Genomic DNA, 27,351 nt, shown 5'->3' with positions numbered 1-27,351 from the left:
TTGCCCGCCAATCAAGATGTAGGACTCTCAACTCCAGTACCATGTCTGCCTGCAAGCCATCATGTCCCACCATGATGATGATAGACTAGACCTCTAAACTGCAAGCAAGCCCCAATAAATGAGTTCCTTTATAATAACTGCTGTGGTAATGGTGTCTCTTCACAGCAATAGGAACCCTGACTAAGACAGTTACAGTTCCCCCTTTCCAGCTACCAAAGCTCTTCCACACTCCATGAGAGAGCTTGGTTGTGCTCTCGACCCTGCAAAAGAACACTTTCCTTGGGTTCCTCCTGCTCTGCTATCCATGTCTAGAGCAAGAAAAATCCATATAGCTTGGAGTTGGAAGATGCAAGATTACCCAACTGATACAGAATTAATCAATGGCACAGTTTGTAAGTTCAAGTGGGACAAAATACAGGTCTGGGGAGTGCTGTGGACACACACACAGTACATGTATAATGGGTGCAGAACTTCCCTGTGAAGACTGCTTTATAGACAAATCGCTTACATAGTACATTTTTCATAATGACCATGAAATAGGTCCTGAGAAAGCTCAGCATCTCTTTGTGGAAGGCAACTCTGAAACTGTCTGAGAATGCTATAGGCATTAACACCCCCCTTCTGTCTACTGACCATGGTCTAGACAGGCTGTTACTCCAGAGAACGCTGATTAACACACCCCTCTTTCTGTCTACTGACCATGGTCTAGACAGGCTGTTACTCCAGAGAACGCTGGTTAACACACCCCTCTTTCTGTCTACTGACCATGGTCTAGACAGGCTGTTACTCCAGAGAACGCTGGTTAACACACCCCTCTTTCTGTCTACTGACCATGGTCTAGACAGGCTGTTACTCCAGAGAACGCTGGTTAACACACCCCTCTCTTTCTGTCTACTGACCATGGTCTAGACAGGCTGTTACTCCAGAGAATGCTGGTTAACACACCCCTCTTTCCTGTCTACCTACCATGGGCTGAAACCGCCCCCCCCCCCAAATTGAGTACAAATAAGACTTTTAGAGGTTGATCATTTTAGGCATTTTGCTACCTTAATACATTTGATTAATATACACCGAATCCCATCCGGAATCTCCCAAACCCCAAACCAGATTCTAAAGCAACTGAGAAACAGGAGCTGTGTAAAATTCTGCCTTTGTAAATGTCACTTTGGTGGATGTGAGTTAGCTATGAGTCAACCATATGCCCTTCTGGACACTGAACCAAGAATCAGACACATTACCTATCATAGTGAGATCAGGCAGCTGTTGCTTTCTCCCTAAAGGACTGGGTCTGTTCTTGTAATTTTAGCACGGAGGTAAGAGAAAATAAACTTGTAGTCAGGGAAGATCTCAAAAGAGCAGGGAGACAATGGTGGCCCCAGGCAACTCAGGTCACCCCTCGAGGCTTCATCTTGTCTATAGAGGAAGGATGAGGGGCAGCGCCACCACGTGACAACACATTAGGGTGGAGTGCAGGTCCCTCCCTCTACACTGAGGTCCAGTATGTCATAACTTGCAGAAGTCAGCACATTTCGCTTATAAAATTTGAATTTTGAGGGGTTCAAACTATCAATAAACTTACTTAAAATATTAGGAATCACAATATTTTGTCTTAACGCATCTTACCAAAATAAGTCTTTGAAACGGAGTGAGTTTTTCCCAAGGAAAACATACAGGGTTAAACATTTCATCGTTTTCATTCAGAAGTGCAGCTAGATACCATCAAGAGAAAGAGACTGGAATTAATAACCAGGCAGCTGTGCCACTAAAATATGTTACAATATGAACTTAAGGTAGGGCATTATGAAAAGAAACATGGAAAAAAGAAAAAAAAGAAAAAGAAAAGAAACATGGTTGGCGAAATAAGTAGGTGTTATTCTTAGGACTTGGGCCGTCACCATCATTCATCGTGAAGCAGCATAGGTCCAGATGATGTGGTGAGTAGGGAGGGATGAGGCTAGGGATGAAGGGGTGGAGCTGCGAGAGCTGAAGGAAACGAGAGGCAGGGACACAGGCAGGCCCCTCAGCACCTGCTCTCTCAAGTGTGTTTCACTGGATACACGAGAGATTTCTGCTCAGCACCCAAAACAGATGGGAAGTGAGAACCCATCGAAGCTCAGATAGGATTGCCATGATTTTGAGAACTTACACAGTTATTTATTTATTTTTTTTCATACTGACTCCTCTCTGCATGGTGACCATCTGGCTTGTGAAGTGAGATGTCCTCTAGGCCTTCCTTCCAGCCATAGCTGCTGCTGTTCCTAAGAACATTGCCTCCCTGGCATTTCCCCAACATCTAACTTTGCATACAACTTGGGTTATAAAAAATTGTTTTTTAAATGTGTTAAAATTCTGATTTGAAAAGAACCCATGGTATGTGTAAGTTCAATCACAAGTGATAAATTTGAAGTGGTTTGCAAAGTAAAAGATCCTCACCTTACAAGAAGGGTTAGCTGAGAGTTTTCCTTTATAGCAAAATTATTGACTTTTGTCTTACATTAAAATATCATAGGGATTACAGACAGATTAGTGATAAATGCAAAAAAATAACAGTGATCCATGAATAAAACTGTATAGGTGAAGGGGCAGCTTCTCTAGAAGTGGAAAAGCCAGGAGGTAGAGAGACATAACTGACGGCATAAACACCTACTACCTGTATAGTACATATCCCATCAGCCGCTAATAATGAACAGATTTAGAAAAAATATACAAAAATGAACTATCTACACTAATAGTATTCTTATAAACAACCAACAAGGAGATAAGCAATTTATTTTAAAAATGAGTTAAGTATATATATGAATAGGCAAATCAAATCTTCACTAACCCTTTAAAAAGTATGTGTTAATATGGCAATTGAAATGGAAGTATTTTGAACTTTTCAGGTTGGTACAAATCAAAGAAGATCAAGTCTTCTACTAGGAAATGGGCAGGTGAACTGGAGAGATGGCTCAGTAATTAAGAGCACACACTCTTCCAGAAAGCCCCAGTACATCAGGTGACTCACAAGCACTTATTAGTTTGAGCCTCAGGGACACACACTCTCTCTGGCCTCTGGGGCAAGTGCACTCACATGTACGAGGCTTTGCACACAGACACTTTAAGATAACTAAAAATATTAAAATTACAGGGACATGTCACATGGAAATTGTTTCCTCTGGCCAACATTTCCACTTCTGGAATTCTCTTTCTGACAGAGGGGAAGTATGTGTAAGAATATTGATGTTACTGGACTACCTTATGGTACATTATGACAAAACTCTGCAGGCAAAAATGTAGAAATATGTATGAGGCAGGAAACAAGCTAGGCTGTGTCCCAAGTGGGGGTATCATAGTAAAAAGGGCAGAAAAGTGGGGAGCAGAGTTCAAAGCAGAAAAGAGAAAAGGAGCGAATATGACAAAATGGCAGACCTTAAAAGTTCTGTTTGTGCCGCGCAGTGGTGGCACACATCTTTAATTCCAGCACTTGGGAGGCAGAGGAAGGCAGATCTGAGTTCAAAGCCAGCCTGGCTTACAGACTGAGTTCAGGACAGCCAGGGCTACCCAGTGAAACCCTGTCTTGAAAAAACAAAAACCCAACAAATTAGAAAGTCCTGTGCAGTTCTTCCCTGGGCTTACTGTTTTTCATGGGGATCTTTTTCTTTCTGTTTGTGGACCTGGGGATTGGACCCAGGGCTTTGCCATGTTGAGCAAGTGCTCTCCCACTGGGCAGTATGTCCAGCTCCTGTGTAATGTTTAGAACATGTCTGTTATATAAAATGAGGAACCTGTGCAGACCCCTGTGGTGATATTTTGTTTATAATCTAGAAAATAAAGCTTGCCTGAAGATCAGAGTGCAGAACTAAGCTAAGCCACTAGTTAGCCATAGAGACCAGGCAGTGGTGGGGCATACCTCTAATCCCAGAATTTGGGAGACATGTGAGTTCAAGACAACCCTGGGTTACATAAGACTGAATCTGTCTAAAGGATAAACAAAGCTCACACAAAGGTGATCCCATGCCTTTAATCCCAGCACTAGGGAGGTGGAGACAGGAGTGATATGGCTGGGCAGAGAGAGGAATATGAGGTGGGAGGAGCTCAGATGCGGTCTGCAGTCTGAGAATTCATAGTCTGGGCATTGGTAGAGATAGAGGTCTCTCTAATGGCTGCTGCTTTGCTTCTCTGATCTCTCAGCTTTCACCCCTAATATCTGACTCTGGGTTTTTATTATTAAGACCAACTAGAATCTGTGCTACAAGCTCCCTCAGAAATAAGGTTCAGAACCAGTGTGCTATAATGATATGCTGATATATTTTATGTTTCCAAAGTTCAGAACTCACACTGGTTTCTCACCTAGAACAGTGACATCATGAAAACCACTTCCTTGCACTGACTCAAGCATCCCACATGGATCTTATCAATGCTCGTCCTTTCCATTTGTTGTGACCTACCTTTTTTTCCCTCTTTTTTTTTGAGATAAGGTTTCTCTGTGTAGCCCTGGCTGTCCTATAGACTAGAGTAGCCTTGAATTCAAGAGATCTGCCTGCCGTTGCCTTCACATGCTAGACATGCCTCCCATGACCTACCTTACACACTGAACATTTACACGTGCAAACGCACATTTGTTAGGGAAAGGTTCAAGCGCTCAGGTCCTACCCTCCTCTGGTGATCTGTGACTTTCCTGAGGTGAAACCTCCTCTGGGGAGAAGGGTGTGCACATCAGAGAGTACACGGCCTTAGTGTCCCTGAAGGCGTTCCACTGCCACTTATTCGACAGGAGCGATCTGCAGAGAAGGGAGAAGGGCTCCATCTGGCTGCTGATGTACTGACACTGTTTCCATCTCAGGTCCGACACCCACTGAAGATGCTCCTTTCTACGTATTTCAAATATACCTAGTAGAGAAGGGAAAATGGTCTCAGGAGAGAGAAATCATTCACCTTCAAGCGACTCATTACAGAACAGATAATTAGCAAGTATTTGTTGTTGAGCAAGGTGCCACTTCATATAAAATCAGCTGGAAGGGCTGGAAACTCAATAGGATGCTTGTCTAGCGTACACGAGGCCAGGAGTTCTGTTCCCAGCACCACAATAAATAGACACATTAACTAGGTAAGTTTTGTTATGTTGTTTCTTCCTTAACCAAACTGGTCATTTAAACTGTTTTCAGCAAGCGGCGGAGACCAGACCGGTGTGCAGGCCCAAGTGGCAGAGACCTGCGTGCAGACACGGCGGATGCGGGATAGTCCAAGCATGAAACAGTGAAGCCCACACTGAGAGCAGATTGCCCCACTACAATTAAATCAAGTAGGTTTTTTGGGGGCCTGGCCTGCAGAGTGGTAGGCCTTTTATTGGCAAGGTCCACGGGCGAACGGGGAGCCTGGTCCTGTTCCTGAAGACTCTCCTGAGTGGGGAGAGTATTCTTGGCCCATGTTGGGACACAGGAAACGGAGCGGGGGCATTCCCCCATCCCCTTGACCCCCCAGTTAGTCTGCAAGGGCTGGTACCCTTTGCTGGGGCTGCTCCTCCTCTGCTGCGACCTCTCCCTCCCTGGCCCATCCCAGCTTGCACCCAGGGGCCTCCTTCACTCCCCCTCCCTTCCACGGGGCCACGGGATCACCCAGTTTAGTCTGTTTGGGCGCTGGGTCGGGAGCTCGGGCCAGAGGGCAGCGGGAGTTTGTCTGTTTTGGTGGCTGTCCTACAGAGTGGTAGGCCTTTTGTTGGTGAGGTCCCTCGTGAACGAGGAGCCTGGTCCTGGTCCTGAAGACCCTTCTGAGTGGTGAGGGCATTTTGTAAGTGGGGCCCTTGGCCAGCAGGGAAACCTGATCCTGTTTTAAAAGACCCATTAGATAGCATCGATAGGAGGAGATGGGCAGGCGCCAAGGCAAGAATTCATCCAACAATCTGAAAAACATGAAAACACCAGAACCCAATGATCTTACAACAGAATGACTTGAACACCCTAACACAGAAGAGGAAAAAATTGACTTTATGAAAGCAAGAGAGTCCCTTAAACAACATGTAAAAACCGCCCTTATAGAAATGGATGAGAAGTATAACAAAAAGTTTGAAGAAATGAGTAAATACGTAAATGATACCCTGGGAAACCAAGAAAAAAACGATCAAACAGGTAACGGAAACAGTTCAAGAATTGAAAACTGAAATGGAAGCAAGGAAGAAAACACAAATTGAGGACCAGCTGGATATGGAAAATCTAGGTCAACGAGCAGAGACTACAGAAACAAGCATAATCAATAGAATACAAGAGATAGAAGAAAGAAAGAAAGAATCTCAGATTCTGAAGACACCATAGAGAAAATAAACGCACTGACCAAAGAAAACAGCAAAGCCAACAAATTCTCATCACAAAACATTCAGGAAATATGGGACACAATAAAAAGACCAAACCTGAGAATAATAGGGATAGAAGAAGAAGAGTCACAGATCAAAGGCCCGGAAAATATTTTTAACAAAATTATGGAAGAAAACTTTCCCAACCTAAAGAAGGATGTTCCTATGAAGATACAAGAAGCATACAGAACACCGAATAGACTGGATCAAAAAAAAATCCCCTCACCATACAGTAATCAAAAACAAAACATACAGAATAAAGAAAAAATATTAAGAGCTGCAAAGACAAAAAGGTCAAGTAACATATAAAGGTAGACCTATCAGAATCACACCTGACTTCTCTATGGAAACCATGAAAGCCAGAGATCTTGTATAGATGTGCTAAAGACACTAAGAGACCATGGAAGCAAGCCCAGATTACTATACCCAGCCAAGGTTTCTTTCACCATCAAAGGAGAAAACAAGATATCCCAGGATAAAAACAAATTTAAATAATACACAGCCACAAACCCAACCTTACAGAAAGTAATAGAAGGAAAATCACAACCCAAGGAATCCAACATTGCCAACACTGCCTACAATAACTCAGGCATCTAGCGACCCTTCACCAGCACAACTCAAAGAAGGGAGACACACAAACTCTACTACCAAAAACAATAAGAATAACCGGAGTAAACAACCACTGGTCATTAATATCATTTCATATTAATGGTTTCAATTCACCTATAAAAAGGCACAGGCTAAGAGACTGGATATGAAAATAGGATCCAACATTCTGCTGTTTGTGAGAAACACATTAACCACAAAGACAGGCATCTACTCAGAGTAAAGGGCTGGGAAAAGGTTTTTCAAGCAAATGGTCCTAAGAAAAAAGCAGGTGTGGCCATAATAATTTCTAACAAAACCGACTTCAAACTAAAATCAATCAGAAGAGATCGAGATAGACACTTTATACTCATAACAGGAACAATTCATCAGGATGAAGTCTCAATCCTAAATATCTACGCCCCTAATATAAAAGCACCCACTTACGTAAAAGAAATATTACTAAAACTCAAGGCAGACATCAAACTACACACACTAATAGTGGGAGACTTCAACACACCTCTCTCTCCAACGGACAGGTCAATCAGACAGAAACCTAATAGAGAATTAAGAGAATTATTGGAGGTAATGAAGCAAATGGACTTAACAGACATCTATAGAACACTCCACCCAAATAGGAAAGAATATACCTTCTCTGCAGCTCATGGAACCTTCTCGAAAATTGACCACATACTCAGAAACAAAGGAAACCTCCACAAATACAAAAAAATATCAGTGTCCACCTGTGTCTTATCAGATCACCACAGATTAAAGTTAGAAGGCAACAACAATGTTACCTCCAGAAAGGCAACAAACTCATGGAAACTGAACAGTCAACTACTGAACTACACCTGGGTCAAGGAAGAAATTAAGAAAGAAATTAAAGTCTTCCTTGAATTTAATGAAAATAAAGAGACAACATACTCAAACCTATGGGACACGATGAAAGCAGTGCTAAGAGGAAAGTTCATAGCACTAAATGCCCACTTAAAGAAAACGGAGAAAGCATACATTGGGGACTTAACAGCACACCTGAAAGCTCTAGAAAAATAAAAGAAGCAGACGTGCTCAGGAGGAGCAGAAGACTGGAAATAATCAAACTGAGGGCGGAAATCAGCAAAATAGAAACACAGAAAACAATCCAAAGAATCAATGAAACAAAAAGTTGGTTCTTGGAGAAAATCAACAAGATCAACAAACCCCTATCCAAACTAATCAAACTACACAGAGAGAACACACAAATAAATAAGATCAGAAATGAAAAGGGGGACATAACCACAGACACAGAGGAAATTCAGAAAATCATTAGATCTTACTACAAAAGCCTGTATGCCACAAAACTGGAAAATGCAAAAGAAATGGACATTTTTTTAGATAAGTACCATATACCAAAGCTAAACCAAGACCAGGTGAATGATCTAAATAGACCTGTTAGTCGCGAAGAACTAGAAACTGTTATCAAAAATCTCCCTTCCAAAAAAAGCCCAGGACCAGATGGGTTCAACGCAGAATTCTACCAGAACTTCCAAGAAGAGCTAATACCTATACTCCTTAACGTATTTCACAATATAGAAACAGAAAAGTCATTGCCAAATTCCTTTTATGAAGCTACAGTTACCCTGATACCAAAACCACACAAAGACCCAACCAAGAAAGAGAATTACAGGCCTATCTCACTCATGAATATCGACGCAAAAATTCTCAATAAAATACTGGCAAACCGAATTCAAGAACACATCAGAAAAATTATCCATTATGATCAAGTAGGCTTCATCCCAGAGATGCAGGGCTGGTTCAACATACGCAAATCTATCAATGTAATCCACCATATAAATAGACTGAAAGAAAAAAACCATATGATCATTTCATTAGATGCGGAAAAAGCATTCGACAAAATTCAACACCCCTTTATGATAAAGGTCTTGGAGAGAATAGGGATACAAGGGTCATACCTAAATATAATAAAAGCTATCTACAGCAAACCGACAGCTAACATTAAATTAAATGGAGAAAAACTCAAAGCCATCCCACTAAAATCAGGAACAAGACAAGGATGTCCACTCTCTCCATACCTCTTCAATATAGTGCTTGAAGTTCTAGCAATAGCAATAAGACAACATAAGGGGATCAAGGGGATTCGTATTGGAAAGGAAGAAGTTAAGCTTTCGTTATTTGCAGATGACATGATAGTATACATAAGCGACCCCAAAAATTCTACCAAAGAACTCCTACAGCTGATAAACACCTTTAGTAGCGTGGCTGGATACAAGATCAACTCCAAAAAATCAGTTGCCTTCCTATACACTAAGGATAAGGAAACAGAGAGGGAAATCACAGAAGCATCACCTTTCACGATAGCCACAAAGAGCATAAAATATCTTGGGGTAACCCTGACCAAGGAAGTGAAAGATCTATTTGACAAGAACTTCAAGTCTTTGAAGAAAGAAATAGAGGAGGACACCAGAAAATGGAAGGACCTCCCTTGCTCTTGGATTGGGAGGATCAACATAGTAAAAATGGCAATTCTACCAAAAGCAATCTATAGATTCAATGCAATCCCCATCAAAATCCCATCAAAATTCTTCACAGATCTGGAGAAGACAATAATCAACTTTATATGGAAAAACAAAAAACCCAGGATAGCCAAAACAATCTTATACAATAAAGGAACGTCTGGAGGCATTACCATCCCTGACTTCAAACTCTATTACAGAGCTACAGTATTGAAAACAGCTTGGTATTGGCATAAAAACAGAGAAGTCGACCAATGGAATCGAATAGAAGACCCTGACTTTAACCCACAAACATATGAACACCTGATTTTCGATAAAGGAGCTAAAAGTATACAATGGAAAAAAGAGAGCATCTTCAACAAATTGTGCTGGCAAAACTGGATGTCAATCTGTAGAAGAATGAAAATAGACCCATATCTATCACCATGCACAAAACTCAAGTCCAAGTGGGTGAAAGACCTCAATATCAGTCCAAACACACTGAACCTGATTGAAGAGAAAGTGGGAAGTACTCTACAACACGTGGGCACAGGAGACCACTTCCTACGTATAACCCCAGCAGCACAGACAGTAAGGGCCTCATTGAATAAATGGGACCTCCTGAGACTGAGAAGCTTCTGTAAAGCAAAGGACACTGTTGCTAAGACAGAAAGGCAACCCACTGACTGGGAGAAGATCTTCACCAACCCCACAACTGACAAAGGTCTGATCTCCAAAATATATAAAGAACTCAAGAAACTAGACCGTAAAAGGCTAATCAACCCAATTATAAAATGGGGCACTGAGTTGAACAGAGATCTCTCAACAGAAGAAGTTCAAATGGCCAAAAGACACCTAAGGTCATGCTCAACTTCCTTAGCGATCAGGGAAATGCAAATCAAGACAACTTTAAGATACCATCTTACACCTGTCAGAATGGCAAAAATCAAAAACACCAATGATAGCCTTTGCTGGAGAGGTTGTGGAGAAAGGGGTACACTCATCCATTGCTGGTGGGAATGCAAACTTGTGCAACCACTCTGGAAAGCAGTGTGGAGGTTTCTCAGGAAATTTGGGATCAACCTACCCATGGACCCAGCAATACCACTCTTGGGAATATACCCAAGAGAGGCCTTATCACACAACAAAAGTATATGCTCTACTATGTTTATAGCAGCATTGTTTGTAATAGCCAGAACCTGGAAACAACCTAGATGCCCTTCAATTGAAGAATGGATGAAGAAAGTATGGAATATATACATATTAGAGTACTACTCAGCAGTAAAAAACAAGGACTTCTTGAAGTTTGCAGGCAAATGGATGGAAATAGAAAACACCATCCTGAGTGAGGTAAGCCAGACCCAAAAAGAGGAACATGGGATGTACTCACTCATATTTGGTTTCTAGCCATAAACAAAGGACATTGAGCCTATAATTCGTGATCCTAGAGAAGCTTAAGAAGGAGAACCCAAAGAAAAACATATAGGCATCCTCCGGAAAATTAAACTTCATCAGGCAATGAAAGGAGACAGAGACCCACATTGGAGCACCGGATTGAAATCTCAACGTTCAAATCAAGAGCAGGAGAGAGAGCACGAGCAAGGAACTCAGGACCACGAGGGGTGCACCCACACACTGAGACAATGGGGATGTTCTATTGGGAACTCACCAAGGCCAGCTTGCCTGGGTCTGAAAAAGCTTGGGATAAAATGGGACTCGCTGAACTGAGAAGTCAAGAACAGTGGCAATGGGTTTTTGATCCTACTGCATGTACTGGCTTTGTGGGAGCCTAGGCAGTTTGGATGCTCACCTTACTAGACCTGGATGGAGGCGGGTGGCCCTTGGACGTCCCACAGGGCAGGGAACCCTGATGGCCCTTCAGGCTGATGAGGGAGGGGAACTTGATCGGGGGAGGGGGAGGGAAATGGGAGGCGGTGGTGGGGAGGAGGCAGAAATCTTTAATAAATAAATAAAAAATAAACTGTTTTCAGCGCAGAGCTCAGTATTCTGCACATCCACACTGTGTAAAGTGGATCTCCAGACACAACTCCCCTTCTTTCCCCTCCCCGCCAAGCTCCTGGTGGCCAACTTCCTATTTTGTTTCTGTGAACTGTCTTCCTCAGATGCCTTGTAGGTGTATCCTTGTGACTGTCTTATCTCCTTCAGATGTCTTTTAAGGCTAAACCATGCTGTAATATGTAATGGGATTTCCTTTCTTTTAAATTCCATTCCAATTGCATTCATGTCAAATTTTGTTTATCAGTTGGTAGACATTTGGCTGCATACACCCATCAGCTACTGTAAATGCACGGCTATGCCTATGCACTGTGTCTTCCAATTTTTTGGATGTATGCTTGGACTGGGACTGTTGAACCATTTAATTGTTCTGTCTTTAATGTTTTGAGGAAATGCCTTTCTATTCTCCATATTTACAGTTCCAGCAGGAGCACATAAAGTCAAAGAGATCACTGCCACATCCAGTGCTCCTCATAGGCACTTGTGTGAATGGGTGGGCCTTCGCCAACAGCTCTGCTTTGAGAGGTTTGGAACCTCTGGAGCCTAGAAGAAAGGAGCTACTGGCATGGGTAGGTAACAACAACAACAACAATAATAATCCACTATTTGTTCCAGCCCAAGACTTCTGCTTCCTGATCCATCAGTGTACGAACAAACTGTGTTGAAAACCCCTGCCTGCAACCTTAGATCAACACCCCTGAAAGCATGAACCTAAAGGTCTAATTTCATTCTTTTATATATGCTTATCCTGTTTCCCCAATACATGTATTGATTATTTGAACACAAATATATGCATTAACTTATGGGTCCTGGGTCCACATCCTGCATTCTACAGCAACATCTTGCATCCTGAACCCAATCCTGCAACTTAGACCCACATCCTGCAACCTGGACCCATATTCTACATCCTGGACCCCCATCTTGCATCCTGGACCCCATTCTGCATCCTGAAACCTCATCCAGCATCCTGGACCCCCATCCTATGTCTGGGACCAATTTATTCTATACCATTGATTTTTTTACAAAAAGATTTATTTTCATTTTAAAAGTATGTGTGTGTGCATACATGCATTTGAGAATAGTTGCCCACAGAGGCCAGAAGAGGGCATCAGAGCTCCTTGAGCTAGTGCTGCAGGTGGTTGTGAGCTGCCTGATGTCGGTGCTGGGAACCAAACTTGGGCCCTCTTCAAGAGCAATATATGCTCTTAACCAGTGAGCTCTTTCTAGCCCCCACTGATCTGTTTTAATGTGACTATAATCTATTCCATAGCTGGGCAGTTTTCTAACATGTTTTGAAATGGGAAAATAGGAGACATCCACTTTGGTGCTCCTTTAAAAAGCATATCTCGAGGTAGAAACTTATTTTGCGGATCTGAGATTTTTATGTTTTAGATGTTTATTTTTTAAAATGTTTGATGTGTGTGTGGGGGGCGTCTACCTGCATGAGGATATGTGCTTGTGTGTGCAGGTGCTGGCAGGCATGGTCTCCATGGAACTGGAACTATAGGCAGTTGTGAGCTGCCTGATGTGGGCACTAGGAACTGAACTTGAGCTCTCTGCAAGACGAGTATATGCTCTTAACTGTTGAGTAATGTCTTCAATCCTAAGATCTTCCTGTTTTTATTCATTTAAGAGTCAGACATTTCCCTTTAGCGTTATTTTTGCTACATCACAGGGCTTAAAAGATTCGGTCATTAAGTGACTGTCCTGTGTGTTTCAGATAGCATTTCTTTATTGCTGTGAAGAGATACTGTGACCAAGCCAACTCTTATAAATAAAATATTTAATTAAAGGCTTGCTTACAGTTTTAGAGGGTTAGTGCATGGTCATCATGGAAGGAAGTAGACAGGCATAGAGATGGAGCAGTGGCTGAGAGCTTTATATCCTGATTACCAGGCAGAGAGACAAACAGTAAGCCTGGCATAGGTTTTTGAAACCCCAAAGCCCACTCTGAGTGACATGGCTCATCCAACAAAGCCACACCTCCAAATCCTTCCCAAACAATTCCACTGAGGACCAAGCATTCAAACATGAACCTCTGGGCGCCACAGATAGGCATGCTTTGTGGCTCAAGTTTCCAGTAGCAAGGGTAGAAACATTGCGCAGGAAGGGGCCTGATGGCATCGTAATCAATATGTGTGTCTCTCTTCACCATGACAGATGGCATTCTAACCAATGTGTGTGTCCCTCTTCACCATGACAGATGGCATTCTAACCAATGTGTGTGTCCCTCTTCACCACCACTAGATAGCCTGCTTTACACGAGGCCTACCATAATTTAACTGGCTCTGATTTATTTTTTCATTCACTCACTCAAAAATGACTTGGGAGGATCACGAGTTCTAGGCTAGCCTGACTGTGTAGTAAAATGTTTTCTCACAAACACATGAAGAACCTGATAACTGCGTGTTCACACATTAGTGAGGCCGACATGGAATCTGACCTTAAGTGCAGAAGTAAATCTCAAAATCTTTTCGTATTTACAAGGAAGCATATTTAAGTGTTTGTTATTAAATCATATCCAAAGAAATTATTTTAACTTACTATTCAGTCGAGGCTTGGATAGTAGCATATTTTTAATATTTATCAAAATGCCAGAATATAAAAAGATGTTCCATTCTTCTTCTGGTAGAAATCCCATGTCATTGGCCATCAGACAGTCACTGGCGTTATCTCTCATGATTGTGGTGCAAAGCCGGAAGGAGAAGCAGAGTTTATGCTCGTTAAATAGAGCTGAAGAGACCACCTACAGAAACAACAACAGTTACCGCAGCCCGAGAGGCAGGGCCGGGAAAATTCGCGGTATAAGGATGGCTTACCCTAAACACGTTTCTTGTCAGCATGTCGATTGCATGTTTAGTATTCTTGGTCAAGGGATTTTCCAGATTCTGTTGATTCGAGACACTCATCTCATCGGCTTTTTCCTGAGCTGTTTCGTCCGTTTGCCAATCGGGCTTTTGTTCTTTGGTTTTGGAAACTGTAGAGAAAACAAAAACCTGCCGGAACCACTCCAGGGAGAATTGGTACATGTACTCCACCTGCGTGAGGCTGGTCAGCACAGAGTAGAGCAGGGCGCCCCGTGTGGCTATGGGGAGGTAGTTCTTGCGAATCGCTCCGATTTCACGTTCTGCTTTCTCTGTTTCTTTGATACGTTTAGAAATTTCATTTGAAGTCACTTTGGATTTTCTTAGGGTTTCTACAATTTCTTCATCATCTAATACACTTCCTAAAAATGAACAAAACATGAATTTGAACAAAAAACCTTTGAAATGGGAAGTAGCTGTTTCCTGCTCTGGGCACTGCATGAGTTTTTACTGTGGCTTCTTATTGGTTTTTTGTCCAGATAGGTTCTTTTTCTTTTAATTGTAAAGCAGAGTTGGAAATTTTATTAAGAAATTTTAATTTAGACTAAAACATTAGGCTTAGGAGAAAAAGAGGAGCCCAGAAAAAGTAAAGGCAGACTGAAGTGTGGGCATGGGCTTCAGGGAAGGGTCACTAAGATAGTTTTAAAATGATTAATAATATTTCTTTTTTTTTAAAAATAATTTATCTATTCCTATTTATGTACATTGGTGTTTTGCTGCACTTATTTCTGTATGAGGGTGTCAGATCTTGGAGTTACAGACAGTTGTGAGTTGCTATATGGGAGCTGGGAATTGAACCTGGGTCCACTGGAAGAGTAGCTCTTAACCGCTGAGCAATCTCTCCAGTCTCCAGGCTAATCATATTTCTAAGAAGCAGGGTTGACAGTATGCAGCAGGCCCCACTTCCCACTCCCTTTTCTTAATTCTGTTTGTGAATTTTATTTTTATCACTGGAATAAGTAACAATCCCATCATAAAGAATAAATTTACCTTATGTACACACTCACAGACAGACATATATACACAGACACAGGCAGATAGGCAGACTGACAGACACAGACAGAGACACACACATCCACACACACAGAGGTTGGGGATGTAACTCAGTGGAGTGTTTACCTGTATGCACAAGACCCTGGGTTTGATCCCTAGCCCCACCCACAGTAGCAAGCATGCTATTATGGGTGGGACTTACTCGTCCCAACTGGTTATCTGGTAGTAATGGAACCTTGGCACTTTTGGTACCAGTTCAGAAGATAACCTTATGGTTTTATGGCTTTTTTTTTTTTAACTTTCATTTAAGTCTGCCGATCACACTCAGTATCTTCCTCACCTTCTGTTTTCTGGAGTAAGGTCAATGTTTTATCCTCCAGTTCCTCCAGAGTTATAGCATCAAGGGAAATACTCTCTAATAACTGGGCACGTTGGTTTTCCAAATGAGGAACTTCATGACTTACTACTGTCGATAAGAGCTGATCCTGCAAGCCCTGGAATGTTACCGTGAAGTTGATAATAGTAACGAAGTTATAAGCTGACGGAAGAAAGTGGGGGTTGTCCAGTTCTGTAGACAAGTACAGCCTAAAAGTGAGGAGGACACCAGTTATCCAAAGAACAGCAGAAGAATGAATGACATGATACCAAATGTCTAAATACTATAAACTGTATTTTTCTGGAAGTGAAGATTCAGTTTTCAGTTTTGTGCTCAGTTCATGCCCCTGGTTTATACTATGAGAATAAGTCTGCATTTAATACTTTAAAAACAGCCGTGAATTATATCCTTACTAGATTTAAGCCTAAGGCCAGGGTAAACACAAATGGTCAGAGTTTTGACGCCACTGGATCATTGTGAAGAATGGTTTCCACAGCTGAGGATGTAAGGAGTTACTGGACTTTCTGGTGGAAAGGCAGCCAGGGCATGGAGTTGGTGGGACAGGAGGGAAGGTGGTAGTTTAGAGCAGGCAGTGAGAAAGAATGAGATTCTAGGTCTTGTTTTTATAGCCACTAAGAAGAGCAGGGCTATGTCCACTCCACTTTTAAAAGGTGAGGCTGAGGCTTGGCCAGGGAGAGTGGAGATATGTCCCCAAGTCTGTCTTTTAAGGCAGCACCTTCTCCCCATCTTCTGGGAGCTGTCCTTTCTGGGGATCAGTTGGCCAGTTACTGTGACTCCCCTGGTTCTGCCCACGAAGAGACAATGCTCTCGCACAGCCCAAAGGCTTTCCCAGGAACTGTGTTTCTGTGGCCGCCAAATGTTCCCAACAAAATAGCCCTTCATGAAGTCGCCTGGAGGGAGGAGGTGGCTTCCTACTGGAGCCTCAGATTCTGGGCAGCTGAGAGAACAGTAGAGAAGCCTGCCAGGCAGTTTGGGGACAGGGACCTCAAAAATGAACAGTTCTGATTCTAGTCCTTGGCTAGAAGCCAGGAGTGGCCTTGGTTCTCACGGCACTTCTGATTCTGTCCTGGCACCTTGCTTCTTTCTCAGAGTTACCGAGGCACATGAACCCCCTGTGATGGGATGAGTCGGTGACCTAGATGAGCCCCTATATAAGGATACTTCATGATGCCACAGCTTTGTGACCTGCTCTTGCTGTTTGGGAACTCTGCTTGAGTCCTGTGTCTCTTGTGTCTCACCCAGAAACCCAGAATAAATTTCTCTCCAAAAATCACCCTTGCTGTTCTCCAGTTTGTCTTGAATTCTGTCTGAATTCAAGAGACAAAGGGCCTCTAAGTGCACTCGCCCCAGTGGCTTTGGTGGAGTGGATGTCAACTGTCGAGGAGCCCAGCGCTCCATGAGCTCATCTGATGTGAAAAAGTCTTCATTGTTAAGGATTCCATTTTCCCTCCTAGTTCTTCTACCTCCCTGGGCAAAATTTTCTTGTTCTGAATTTTAAATATGAATTTATATGTGTGTGTCTAAAGACTGACTTCAGGTATTTTCTTCAAATGCTCTCGACCTTTCTGAGACAGTGTCTCTCAATTGGCGAGGATGACAGACCACTGGACTCTTGGGACTGGCTCGTCTCTGCCTTCCCTGAGCTGACTACAGGGGCATGTCACCCTTTACACATGTGTGTTCCCAGACCCGGGTGCTCATGCTTGCACAGCAAGCACCGGCTGAGCCGCCAGTCGCGGCTTGGTTTTTGTTTTGTAAAGCGGCCAAAGTTTATCGTGCCTGTGTTGGTGTTGGTCAAGGGGATTAAATCAAACTCTTCTGGATTAAGTGGGCCAGGCTCTCTGGCCACAGCCTCCATCAGATACAGGCTGACAACATGGATCAAACTCACTCTCTGAAAACGGGTGACAGCCACAACCCATCAAACCCAGTGCAATATTTATGATACAACTGCTCTTTTTCCTCAAGATCCCACTCTCCAGGATGATGCTATGTTCCTTATCTTAAAAACTAACACACAGGACTGGATTTGACTATGAGAGACAGCACCTGAAGTTTTCATTGTATTCAATCTCAGCATCATCGATTCTGATGTAATATTGCCCTCTTTTCTGGCAAATATCCTTCTTTAGAATTGCCATCAAGCCGGGAGGGAATGCCTCAGGGGCGTTCTGAAAAAGTCCAAGAGATGCAAATAAAAAATTATCTTAAATCATAGTTGAGACCATCAGAGAAAGACAGGTGTAAGAGCGCTAAGTTATGTGCACGTGTGCACATATATAGTACACACATGTAAATATAATTATGCATACGCTTGTTTGACAAAGATCCTGGACACTTAAAGCTTCTCCCTTTATGTTCCTTGCACATAACAAGGGTTGCAGTAGAAAGGAGAGAAAGAAGGAATCAGGAGACGTCATCCAAAATACCTGCAAGAGGACACAGGCTCCCACTTGCATGGCGGTTTTAAGCATTTGGAGGCAACCGCTGTCTTCCGCGGAAATCTCTTGCAGCTGGGGCCCTTCCATCTGACGGATCCAGTGGAGTGCTTGCTTGTGTGGGTCAATCACCAGTGGCCACTGCTGGGTACTTTTCATTAAGATGGCATTTTCAGTTGAGTGCTGACCGAGAGGCAGCCCTTGATTATGCCATCGGCGGATCTGGAATGGAAACACTAGTCCAGAAACTTCTACATAGGCTTAGGTCCTGTAATGGGGTCATGAAGGATCTTAAACAATCATTGTTTTAGACAAATAATCCTTGAAAGGAATAAGGGAACAAACAATTTAAAACAAGTTGGATTTTTGTAATGAGAGTGACGTAAGACAGTGCAGAAACAGCAGCCAGCCAGGGACTGGGTTCCAGGACTCCCAGGCTCCAGACACATAGGAAATAGTCAGGCAGTGCTGTGAAGACGGCACTGACTGCTGCAACCCACCAACCCACCACCTTCTCAAGCACATGTATTCATTACCTCATTAAAAAACTCGTACCCGCACTCCAGTTTCTCAGATGGAGAAGCTGAAAATCCAGGGATGTGCCTTCGGCCACACTGTCAGAACCAGGTGCACATCTTGGACTCGGCTCGGGCTACCTCTGCCTTGATGAGCCTCCCACTCTTTTCAGCACCCCATCTCTCCCCTCATTTCTGTCTCCCCACAGTCTTAGAAGTCGGTGGAGCCTGAGGAGGTTAGAGAGGGCATAGGATACCAGGGATACTCCCGGCCGAAAGAGTGGGGCTTCTCTGGGAGAACCCATGGAGACTGAGTTCTAGATGGAAGAAAGGGTCTTTCTCTTGCGGGAGGGTCAGCCTATGAGGAACGGTGTGCAGCTGAGTTCTGCGTGATGAGAATATAAAACCATCACGAGGAACCTGAGAAGAGACTTAAGTGTTCCTGTTGTTGGGTGGAGATGGCTACCTGTTACGTATTAGCAGGGACCATTAATCTCCATCGATAACATTCAACTACTTTTCTAGCTTCAAGTTCCAGACTCTTCCACAGTCCTATAAAAGAATAGCATGGCTCCAGGTGGTGGTGGCGCACGCCTTTAATCCCAGCACTACTCGGGAGGCAGAGGCAAGGGGATCTCTGTGAGTTCAAAGCCAGCCTGGTCTACAAAAGCTAGTTCCAGGACAGGCTCCAAAGCTGCAGAGAAACCCTGTCTCAACAAACCAAACCAAAAAAGCATGGTAGGTTGCTCACAGCAACAGCCTGCTCTCTGGTACCAACTACTGTCTTTGTCGCTCCCCCCACCCCCGTGACGAAACCCCTTGACCAAGGTGACTTATGGGAGGAAGAGCTTAGTGACCGTCATACACGCATATGGGGGCGGGGATGGCAGTAAGCAGAGGCCCGGCGGCCGGAACAGGAAGCTGAGCACCGTTTCTTCAAACACAAGCTTGATGCAGAGAGAGCAAATTGGAGTAGCAAAGCCTTTTCCCCTCAAAGCATGTCTCCAGTGATGAACTTCCTCCAGCAAGGCTGCCTCTCTACACTTCTCCAAAACCTGCAACCAACTAGGGACTCAGTATTTAAATATATGAGCCCGTGGAGGACATCTCATTCAAACTACTTCAATAGGTCATCTGTTTTCTCGGTGGTTTTTATTTTTTTATTTTTGAAATGTGTGATTAACTGGGCTGAGCAGGGAAGAGGAGAGAGGGGAAGGACTGCACGAGCCAAGAAGGCCAAGGTCATCACAAGGGAACCCACAGAATCAACCTGGGCTCATAAGGGCTCACAGGGGCTCACAGAGGCAGAACCGTCAACCAGGGAGCCTGAGTGAGACTGACCTAGGCCTTCTACATATGTATGACAGTTATGTAGCTTGGTCTACTTTGTGGGTCTCCTAATAGCGGGAGCAGGCCTATCCCTAATTGGCTGGCTTTTGGGAACCTATTCTTCATACTAGGTTGCCTTGCCCAGCCTTACTAAGGGGAGGAGCTTAGTCCTTCCTCAGCTTCACGTGCCGTGCTGACATGCTACATTGACACCCGTGGGAACCCCGCCCCTTTCTGAACAGAAACAGAGAAGGGGTGCATTGGGGGATGGAGGGGTGGTGGGGGAAAGGAATGGAATGGGGGAGGGACTGATGTCGGGATGTAAAATAAGTGAATAAATTAAAAAATGTTTGCTTAATATTTGAAGTCATGTTATCAATAGACAAGTTTAGAATTATTAATATAGTTCTGGAGAACCGAATCCATTCCTAGTGCACAGTAAACTATGATGTTATTACTTCTTTCTGGGCCTTGGAGACTGGTTCATCCTCATTTGTAATCTGTGGGACATTTTCTGCTTTTTAAAAAGTCCCCAGTCAAACAGTCGGAGAGCTGGCTGAGAGGATTGGAGCGCTGCCCGCAGAGCCTGAGGTTGCCAGCTCAAGTCCCAGGTAAGTCTGTACTGTGTGGATGTGTCTGTGTCTCTGTGTATGAATGTCTGTGTGTCTGTGCTGTGTGCTGTGTGAATGACGTCTGCAAAGTCCCCAGTCTTAATGTTTTAGATGTGTTCTTTCTAAATAACACGTGGCTTCTGGTTTGGGCTCTGGTGTAAACTATTATGTGCTCTTACAATTTTAGACTTTTTTTGTTTTTTTTTGGTTTTTCGAGACAGTTGGAGCATTGAGTTTATACACATCTAATGCAGTCAATGATGTGTTTAGATGTTTAGTCATTGAGAAACGGAGAAGCTGGTATTTCCTCATGAAACCTCGTAGATTGTAAGGTCCATTCAACTGGCCTAAAATAATGAGGATTAAATAATACTAGGCATTTATCCTTTTAAAAATCCTTTAAACATTCACAAAGGACTTACATAAATGGACAATAGATATCTATTGGAAAGTATAGGTCTGTGCTTTTGGCTGTGGCTACGAATGCACCCATGGTTCAATAACTACACTAATTTTGTTACTGAAGGGAGTTTGAGAGAAACTGGCTAGATTCATTATGACAGGGTGCTGGGATTACAATGGGAAAAAGAATATTTTGTGAATTTTATTAGAGAATGAGAAACAGGAGAGATATGGCAAATAGAGGTATTCAATCTACAAGTTAAAGAATAAAAGGCTTCAGTATTCTCACTTGTCACTGATTTAGAGAAAACATCCATGCCTAACACACCCTCCCGCACACCAAACACCAACAAAAGCCACTTAATTGGATAATAGAATTATGTTACTACCTCATTTTTTTCTGCCATCACTTCCACTAAGGAAAATTTGGATGACAAGGAAATCTTGTGTTGAGTGCAGAAGCCCTCCCATTTCTGCATTTCAGGCTGGCGGAACTCTGGCGTTAAGACTCCGCTGTAGGCAATGGCCGCGGAGGAAAGAAGTATGTCACCACAGATGCCTTTCAGCTTCTTGTCTATTTCCTTGACTGTTTCTTGCCATCGAATCTAAATGTTAAAAGAAAATTCAGTTTATTGAGTTGACAATTCCTTAAATATTTATGTGTTATGTGTGTGGTAGATATCTGTGTGGACATGTACACACTGGGCATCCTCCTCTAGTGTCCACCTTATTTGACTGTTTTGGGTGTGCACGTGTGTGCGTATGCCACGTATGCAGGTGCAGGCTTGTGGTGGAGGTAGAGGAGGACCTCTGCTCCATCACTCTCTTCCAATATTCCCTTGAGGGTCTCTCACTGAACCTGGTTAAATTGATGGCCAAAACACCCTCAGCAATCCTCCTGTCTCTGTCCCTCACAGTGCTGGGGTTACATGCCTGCACAACAGCCATGCCCAGCTTTTTACGTGGTTGTTGAGGACCTGAACTTAGATTCTCATGCTCATCCAGCAGTGTTCTTTACCCACTAAGCAACCTCCCTAGCCTACTCCTATTACTATTTAATTTTTTGGAGACAAGGTCACTGAACTTGGAGCTCACCAACTGGGGCTATCCTAGCTGGCCAGCAAGTCCCCAGGACCCGCTGGTTTCTTCCCTTCAGCCCTGGTGGACTGATGTACTTTTACATGGGTGCTGAGGACCCAAACTCAGTTCCTCATCCTCATGAGGCAAGCACTTTCCTCACCGAGTTCCCTCCCTAGCCTAATCCCGTGAGATCATCTGAAAATGAATGGTCCCTTGTGTCAGATCTATAATGGCCATCACTTTGACCACTCTCAGGTTGTATAAGGCTAGGATGGGCATGGTGGCACCGGCTTGCAAACTTGGCACTCAAGAGGCTGACTCAGGAGCGCAGCCATCAATTCCAGGCCAGCAAGGGTGACAGAGCCCCAAGATGGATTCACTAGGGGTTTTATCACCCACTGCTGGAAACTACCTGGCAATACTGTTTCTGATTGAGATCTGGAGAAGGTCTCATCTAGATAAAACAAAAAATTCACTACAAAAAAAAATCTTACCCTGCCCCTGCCAAGGAACTGTTTTCTGTTAATGAGGCCAAGGCCAGCTTTGGCTGTATCGTGAGAACTGGTCACATAAAACAAGCAAACAAGATCACATTTTGTTATCGATGCTCCATCATCCCACACCCACCATCTGCTGAATATATTCTCAATGGACACTTTATTGTGAAACTCTCACTTGGCACTTTACCATCCCATTAAAAAAATGCCATCGAGTTGGGCATAGTGACAGACATCTTTAGGCTCAGCAGGGAGACAGAGGCAGGTGGACCTCTGTGAGTTCAAGGCCAGGCTCATTTTCAATAGTGAGTTCCAGGCCAGTCAGAACTACATAGTGAGCCCTATCTCAAAATAAACAAAATAATAAACAAACAATTTTAAAAAAAATGCCGCTGATTTCATGTTTAGAGGAGGAAGTTGGAGTGTGGAGAGCGTCGTGTGTTTGGTTGGTCGCTGGAGAAAACAAGGCTAACAGACATTCACCTCTCTAGGAGTCAAAGACCAGGAGTAATGCTGGGGCTCCTCCGCCCCCCAGAAGTCACTGGACTCTTAGGGACATCAGTTAAGTTTTGAGAACAGCAGTCTCCCTCTGGTTGCTAAGACTTTATCCCACAATCCCATTGCGGTCTTTGAAGAGCCTTCTATAATATATCCCCTCAAATAATTATAACAAAGTTAGCTTTAGGATTTTGTAATATCCTTTGGGGTAGGTGAGGTGTAACTAAACCGAGATTTTAGCCAGCTTATTAGACACAAATTAGAAAAATTTAAAAATCAGATAAAAGGACTCAGGACTCAGACCAACAGAACAAAAGGTTTTCGCTTTCCGTTCTGATGCCAGCTCTTCTCTTCTGTCTACATCTGTACACTCAACCTGCATTCTTCCAGGCTGGGGGGGGGGGCAGGACCTCACAATGTGGCCACTGAAAGCCCCGCCCCTATCACAGAGAAGTGTGCTGCTGTCTTCTCGGCAACAGGAGAGAAGAGCCCTGACTGACAAGTGGACAGGAGTCCTCTGCTTTATTGGAGTAGGACTCTTATCTAGATCTTTCTGGGCAGTGGGATACAGAAGCAGTTCTAGGTGTGTGATTAACAGGAGCAGAGGGCAAGGAGGGCAAGCGGATCCCTTGGGAACTAGGAAAGGAGATTAGAAGCTAAGGGAAGCCATGCCTTCTCGTCTTCCAGGACGGTTAGCAGGATGGACGCGCACTGCAGCCGCTTGGTGGCCAGCTTCTTCCGATAAGCCAGCTGTTGTTTCTCAGCAACAACGTCTTTGTAGGATGTGTGTAAAATATGTAAATGGTCTTCAATCTGAAAGACAATAAACTCATCATTGAGAAAACGTCCCTCTTTCTTGGTTTACACTTGTCTGTCATTTCTCTTGCCTTAGCGTGCAACCACTTCCCTTTCACAGCCTAGAAAAGCTCCCCACATAGGCTACGTGAATGAGATGTACGCACAGAAGCAAGCAGGTCTCTCAGCCCTGGAGTGCCGTGAAAAGCCGCCTGCTTTCTGCAGAAGCCCTTCCTGCAGTCCAAGCATGTGCAGAGTCATCGTTTTCTAATTTATCTGTTCACAAGGATAACTATGTCCTAACTAAGTTATTCTCTAAAGAACATGCCTGAGGGCTGGGCACGTAGCTCAGCTGGTGGCATGCTTGGCATGCTGCAGACTATCTGGGTTTGATCTTCAGTGCTGTGTAAAACCAGGTGCACCGGCACACACGCCTACACTCCGGAGCTAGAGGACTGAGGGGCTTAAGTTCAGGCCCATCCTCAGCTAAGAAGAGAGCACATCTTAGGCTTCTGTTTCCAAAATAAAGAAATAGAAGAAAGAAAATGGCTGAACTTTTCCCACTCCAAATATGCCGAGCAGATCTGAGGAATAAACGAGTCAGGATGGAGGGATAAAGTAAGTCTGAGAAGGCCCCTCGGTTACCTACAGGAAACACTCTTCGCTGATGTTAAGGTTTGCATATGAAATATTCTGCACAGGCCCATGTGCTGAAGGCCTGGTCCCCAACATGCGGCAGTTGGGAGGGGTCACAAGCTTCAGCAGGTGAGTCCTAGCGGAAGGAACTGACATCATTGGCAGCATGCCCTTTGTGGGGTCAAGGCCCCATTCCTTCTTACCACTCCTTCCTGCTTCCTATTTATGGTGCAGTGAACAAGCCCCCCCCCCCCCAATTCCACCACGCTGTACTGTGTCCCATGGGCCCAAAGCATCCTGCTTTGGTCAAATGGCTATGGACCAAATCAAGAGTCAAAAAAGTTAATTTGATTATGCCAGATTTTTGAAATAAGCTAATAACAGGGTTTAGCATAGAATCTTGAATATGGCATGGATATATAAATATAGATATAATTGTGCAGGCATGATATACAATTATGTAACATTTTATATATACATGTTATAATAGTATATACAGAATTGTATTTAGTTTGATCTGTAATTTTTCCTTATTGTCTTTATAAAAGTATGAAACTAAAATTAAAAAAATTATTTTATTATATATTATGGGCTCTCCAGATACAGTTCTGTGGTAGGATTAATTTTTAATTGTGTGTGTGTGTTTGTGTGTGTGTATGTAGGTATGTGCACATCCATGCAGGTGCCCATGAAGGCCAGAAAAGAAGCATGGGATCCCCTGAAGCTGACTGACACGGAAGCTGGGACTGGAACTCAGGTTCTCTGTAAGAGTAATGATGACCCATCTCTGCCGTCCCTGCAGCCTCTTGTTAACACTTGGAGATGTTGTCCTCGCTGCATTTCCCCCATCTTCCTCACTACTTAAGTTGCAGGTATTCAAGTACAGGGCATATCCATGAAATTCAACATACAGGCATGTGGTGGGCACTATACTTCGTAAGGGGTGCTTTGATGAGGGCACGGGTGATTACTGAGGTCTAGGCCTGTTTCCCAGACCTAGACAATTTTCAGAAGTATTTTTTCCATATGGCCCTGATGGACAGAGGGTACATATTTGAAATAGAAGAAAGTATACAACAGGAGGACATTCCCACAAAAGACATAAAGCCAAAGGAGTCAACTATAGCTTGGGCGTGCGCCACCGCTGCCCAGCCGATACTGGTTAAACTTTTAATAGACTGAAGTTATAAAGAGAGAAAGGTGTTGAGACAGTATTATATGATGATAATTAAAATATGTCACGTCTGTATTATTTACTTAGTCCTCACAATCGCTCTCCTAACTGGACCATTATTTTTGGTTACTAAGTTCTACTGAGACAATGGCTTCTCCACGCCCCGCCCTTGCCGTGCTGGGGGTGGGCTCTCAGGCCGACATGCTACTAGACAACGCTCTGTCACTGAGCAATACCCTTACCCCTGAGGTACTGGTTGACTTTCCTTGGCAGTGTTATGTACTTCTTAAAGGCAGTGAGGATTTAACAAGTAAAACAAAACAAAAACTCAGGACCCCAAAACTTACCAGTTGCAAACCTCTTTGTTTTTCAGACAACCTTTGCTTTGCGATTTGAAGGACATTCTGAGCTTCAGCCACTTGTGCCTGCTTAGGGCCCACCACCTTCATGGGGGGTCAAACATCCAGGGGTTAAACAGTTAGGCTTATGGTTTAAAATGTCTTGTGCTTGAGAGACACTTACAGATATCAGTCTTTAAGATAAAATTTCCTGGAATTTGATACATGCACATAAGGGATACAGTTTGCTATGGTCAAACAAACAGAAATGTAGCTTAGCCTTCACAGAATATTTAAAGGAAACAATCTATGGGATTAGCTCAGCATATGTAAACGTATGGATGGCAGCAGGCATTCTTTTTTACAGAGGGATCTGAGCTCCGCTAACTACAAACTACTCTAGGAGCTGTGCAATGTCCCCTGCAGATCACAGGGACAGAGGAGGCGAGGAGTACCTTCTGAACTTCGTGGTAGTTATTCAAGGCTATAACCCATTGACACATGGAGCAACAAGCCACAGAAACCAGAGCAATCTTTTTGGGGTTGAAATCAGGCAAATTTAAGATCTTCCTGAGCTTCAGGAACACCTAGGGAGAATGTATTACATGCAACGTACGTTAGAATGAACGATTAATTCCCCTAAGGATGATTTTCCTCTACCTCAACTGAAGACATTACAGTTGTACCTAGGGTTCAAAGTGGCTGTAGATGGAGGGATGTTGACAGAAGTTTCTCCCCTGCCTGGTCCCATGTGTTGGTGCCCCACATTGAGCACTAAATATGGCATAATAAAAATTCAGAGACTGATATTGGGGTTCAACTTGAAGTTCAGAAAAGCAAAACAGCCAGCTACTTACTCCTATTTATCTCAGTCAATAGAGCATGAGACTCTTAATCTCAGGGTTGTGGGTTTGAGCCCCATGTTGGGCACCAGAGGGAGTCTTTCTACTAAACATATGTCACTGTCGCAGTGACTTTGCTAATGTTTAAAAGGAACTTCCCTCAATCCCTTGGTGCACTCTATCGTGAGGGGATCATGTCCTGCCCCCAAGTGGCCTATTGGCTTAATAATGCTATTTAATTTATAGTTAAGTATACAGAATTCCTTATCTGCCTTTATGAGCCATAAATGGTATAGCGTCTTTCTTAAGACTTGGATTCCTTCCTGCTTTCTGGTTAGGCATCTCTTCTCTTGCCTGGGAACAACACCACTTTCCTGAATAACTCAGATGTTATGGTTCCTCCTAACCTGCCACTATTAATACGTTCTGATTATTTTGAAGCTGTTAGGCTTTTAATTACTGTTTTATAAGAGTGATTCTTTTTAGATGTATTTAAATAAAGCCACAGGGGACCGTATTTGTTA

At 43.4% G+C, this 27,351-nt stretch overlaps 1 protein-coding gene across 1 annotated transcript in view; it reads right to left on the bottom strand.

Annotated features, from left to right (window-relative positions):
* Dnah14 (dynein axonemal heavy chain 14) overlaps positions 1–27,351 on the bottom strand; it is a 225,140-nt gene that overhangs the window by 31,267 nt on the left and 166,522 nt on the right. Inside the window, 11 exon segments of the mRNA XM_050142810.1 lie at positions 1,624–1,709; positions 4,633–4,869; positions 13,963–14,164; positions 14,238–14,644; positions 15,616–15,860; positions 17,722–17,843; positions 18,102–18,332; positions 21,357–21,572; positions 23,715–23,855; positions 25,995–26,090; positions 26,441–26,572. Of these exon segments, the coding sequence (XP_049998767.1) occupies positions 1,624–1,709; positions 4,633–4,869; positions 13,963–14,164; positions 14,238–14,644; positions 15,616–15,860; positions 17,722–17,843; positions 18,102–18,332; positions 21,357–21,572; positions 23,715–23,855; positions 25,995–26,090; positions 26,441–26,572 (2,115 nt within the window).

Source organism: Alexandromys fortis, unplaced genomic scaffold (assembly GCF_014885135.2).
Source record: "Alexandromys fortis isolate MF-2015 unplaced genomic scaffold, M_Fortis_MF-2015_v1.1 scaffold_51, whole genome shotgun sequence".
NCBI classification, from domain to species: Eukaryota; Metazoa; Chordata; class Mammalia; order Rodentia; family Cricetidae; genus Alexandromys; species Alexandromys fortis.
This window is presented reverse-complemented; position numbering and strand designations above follow the sequence as displayed.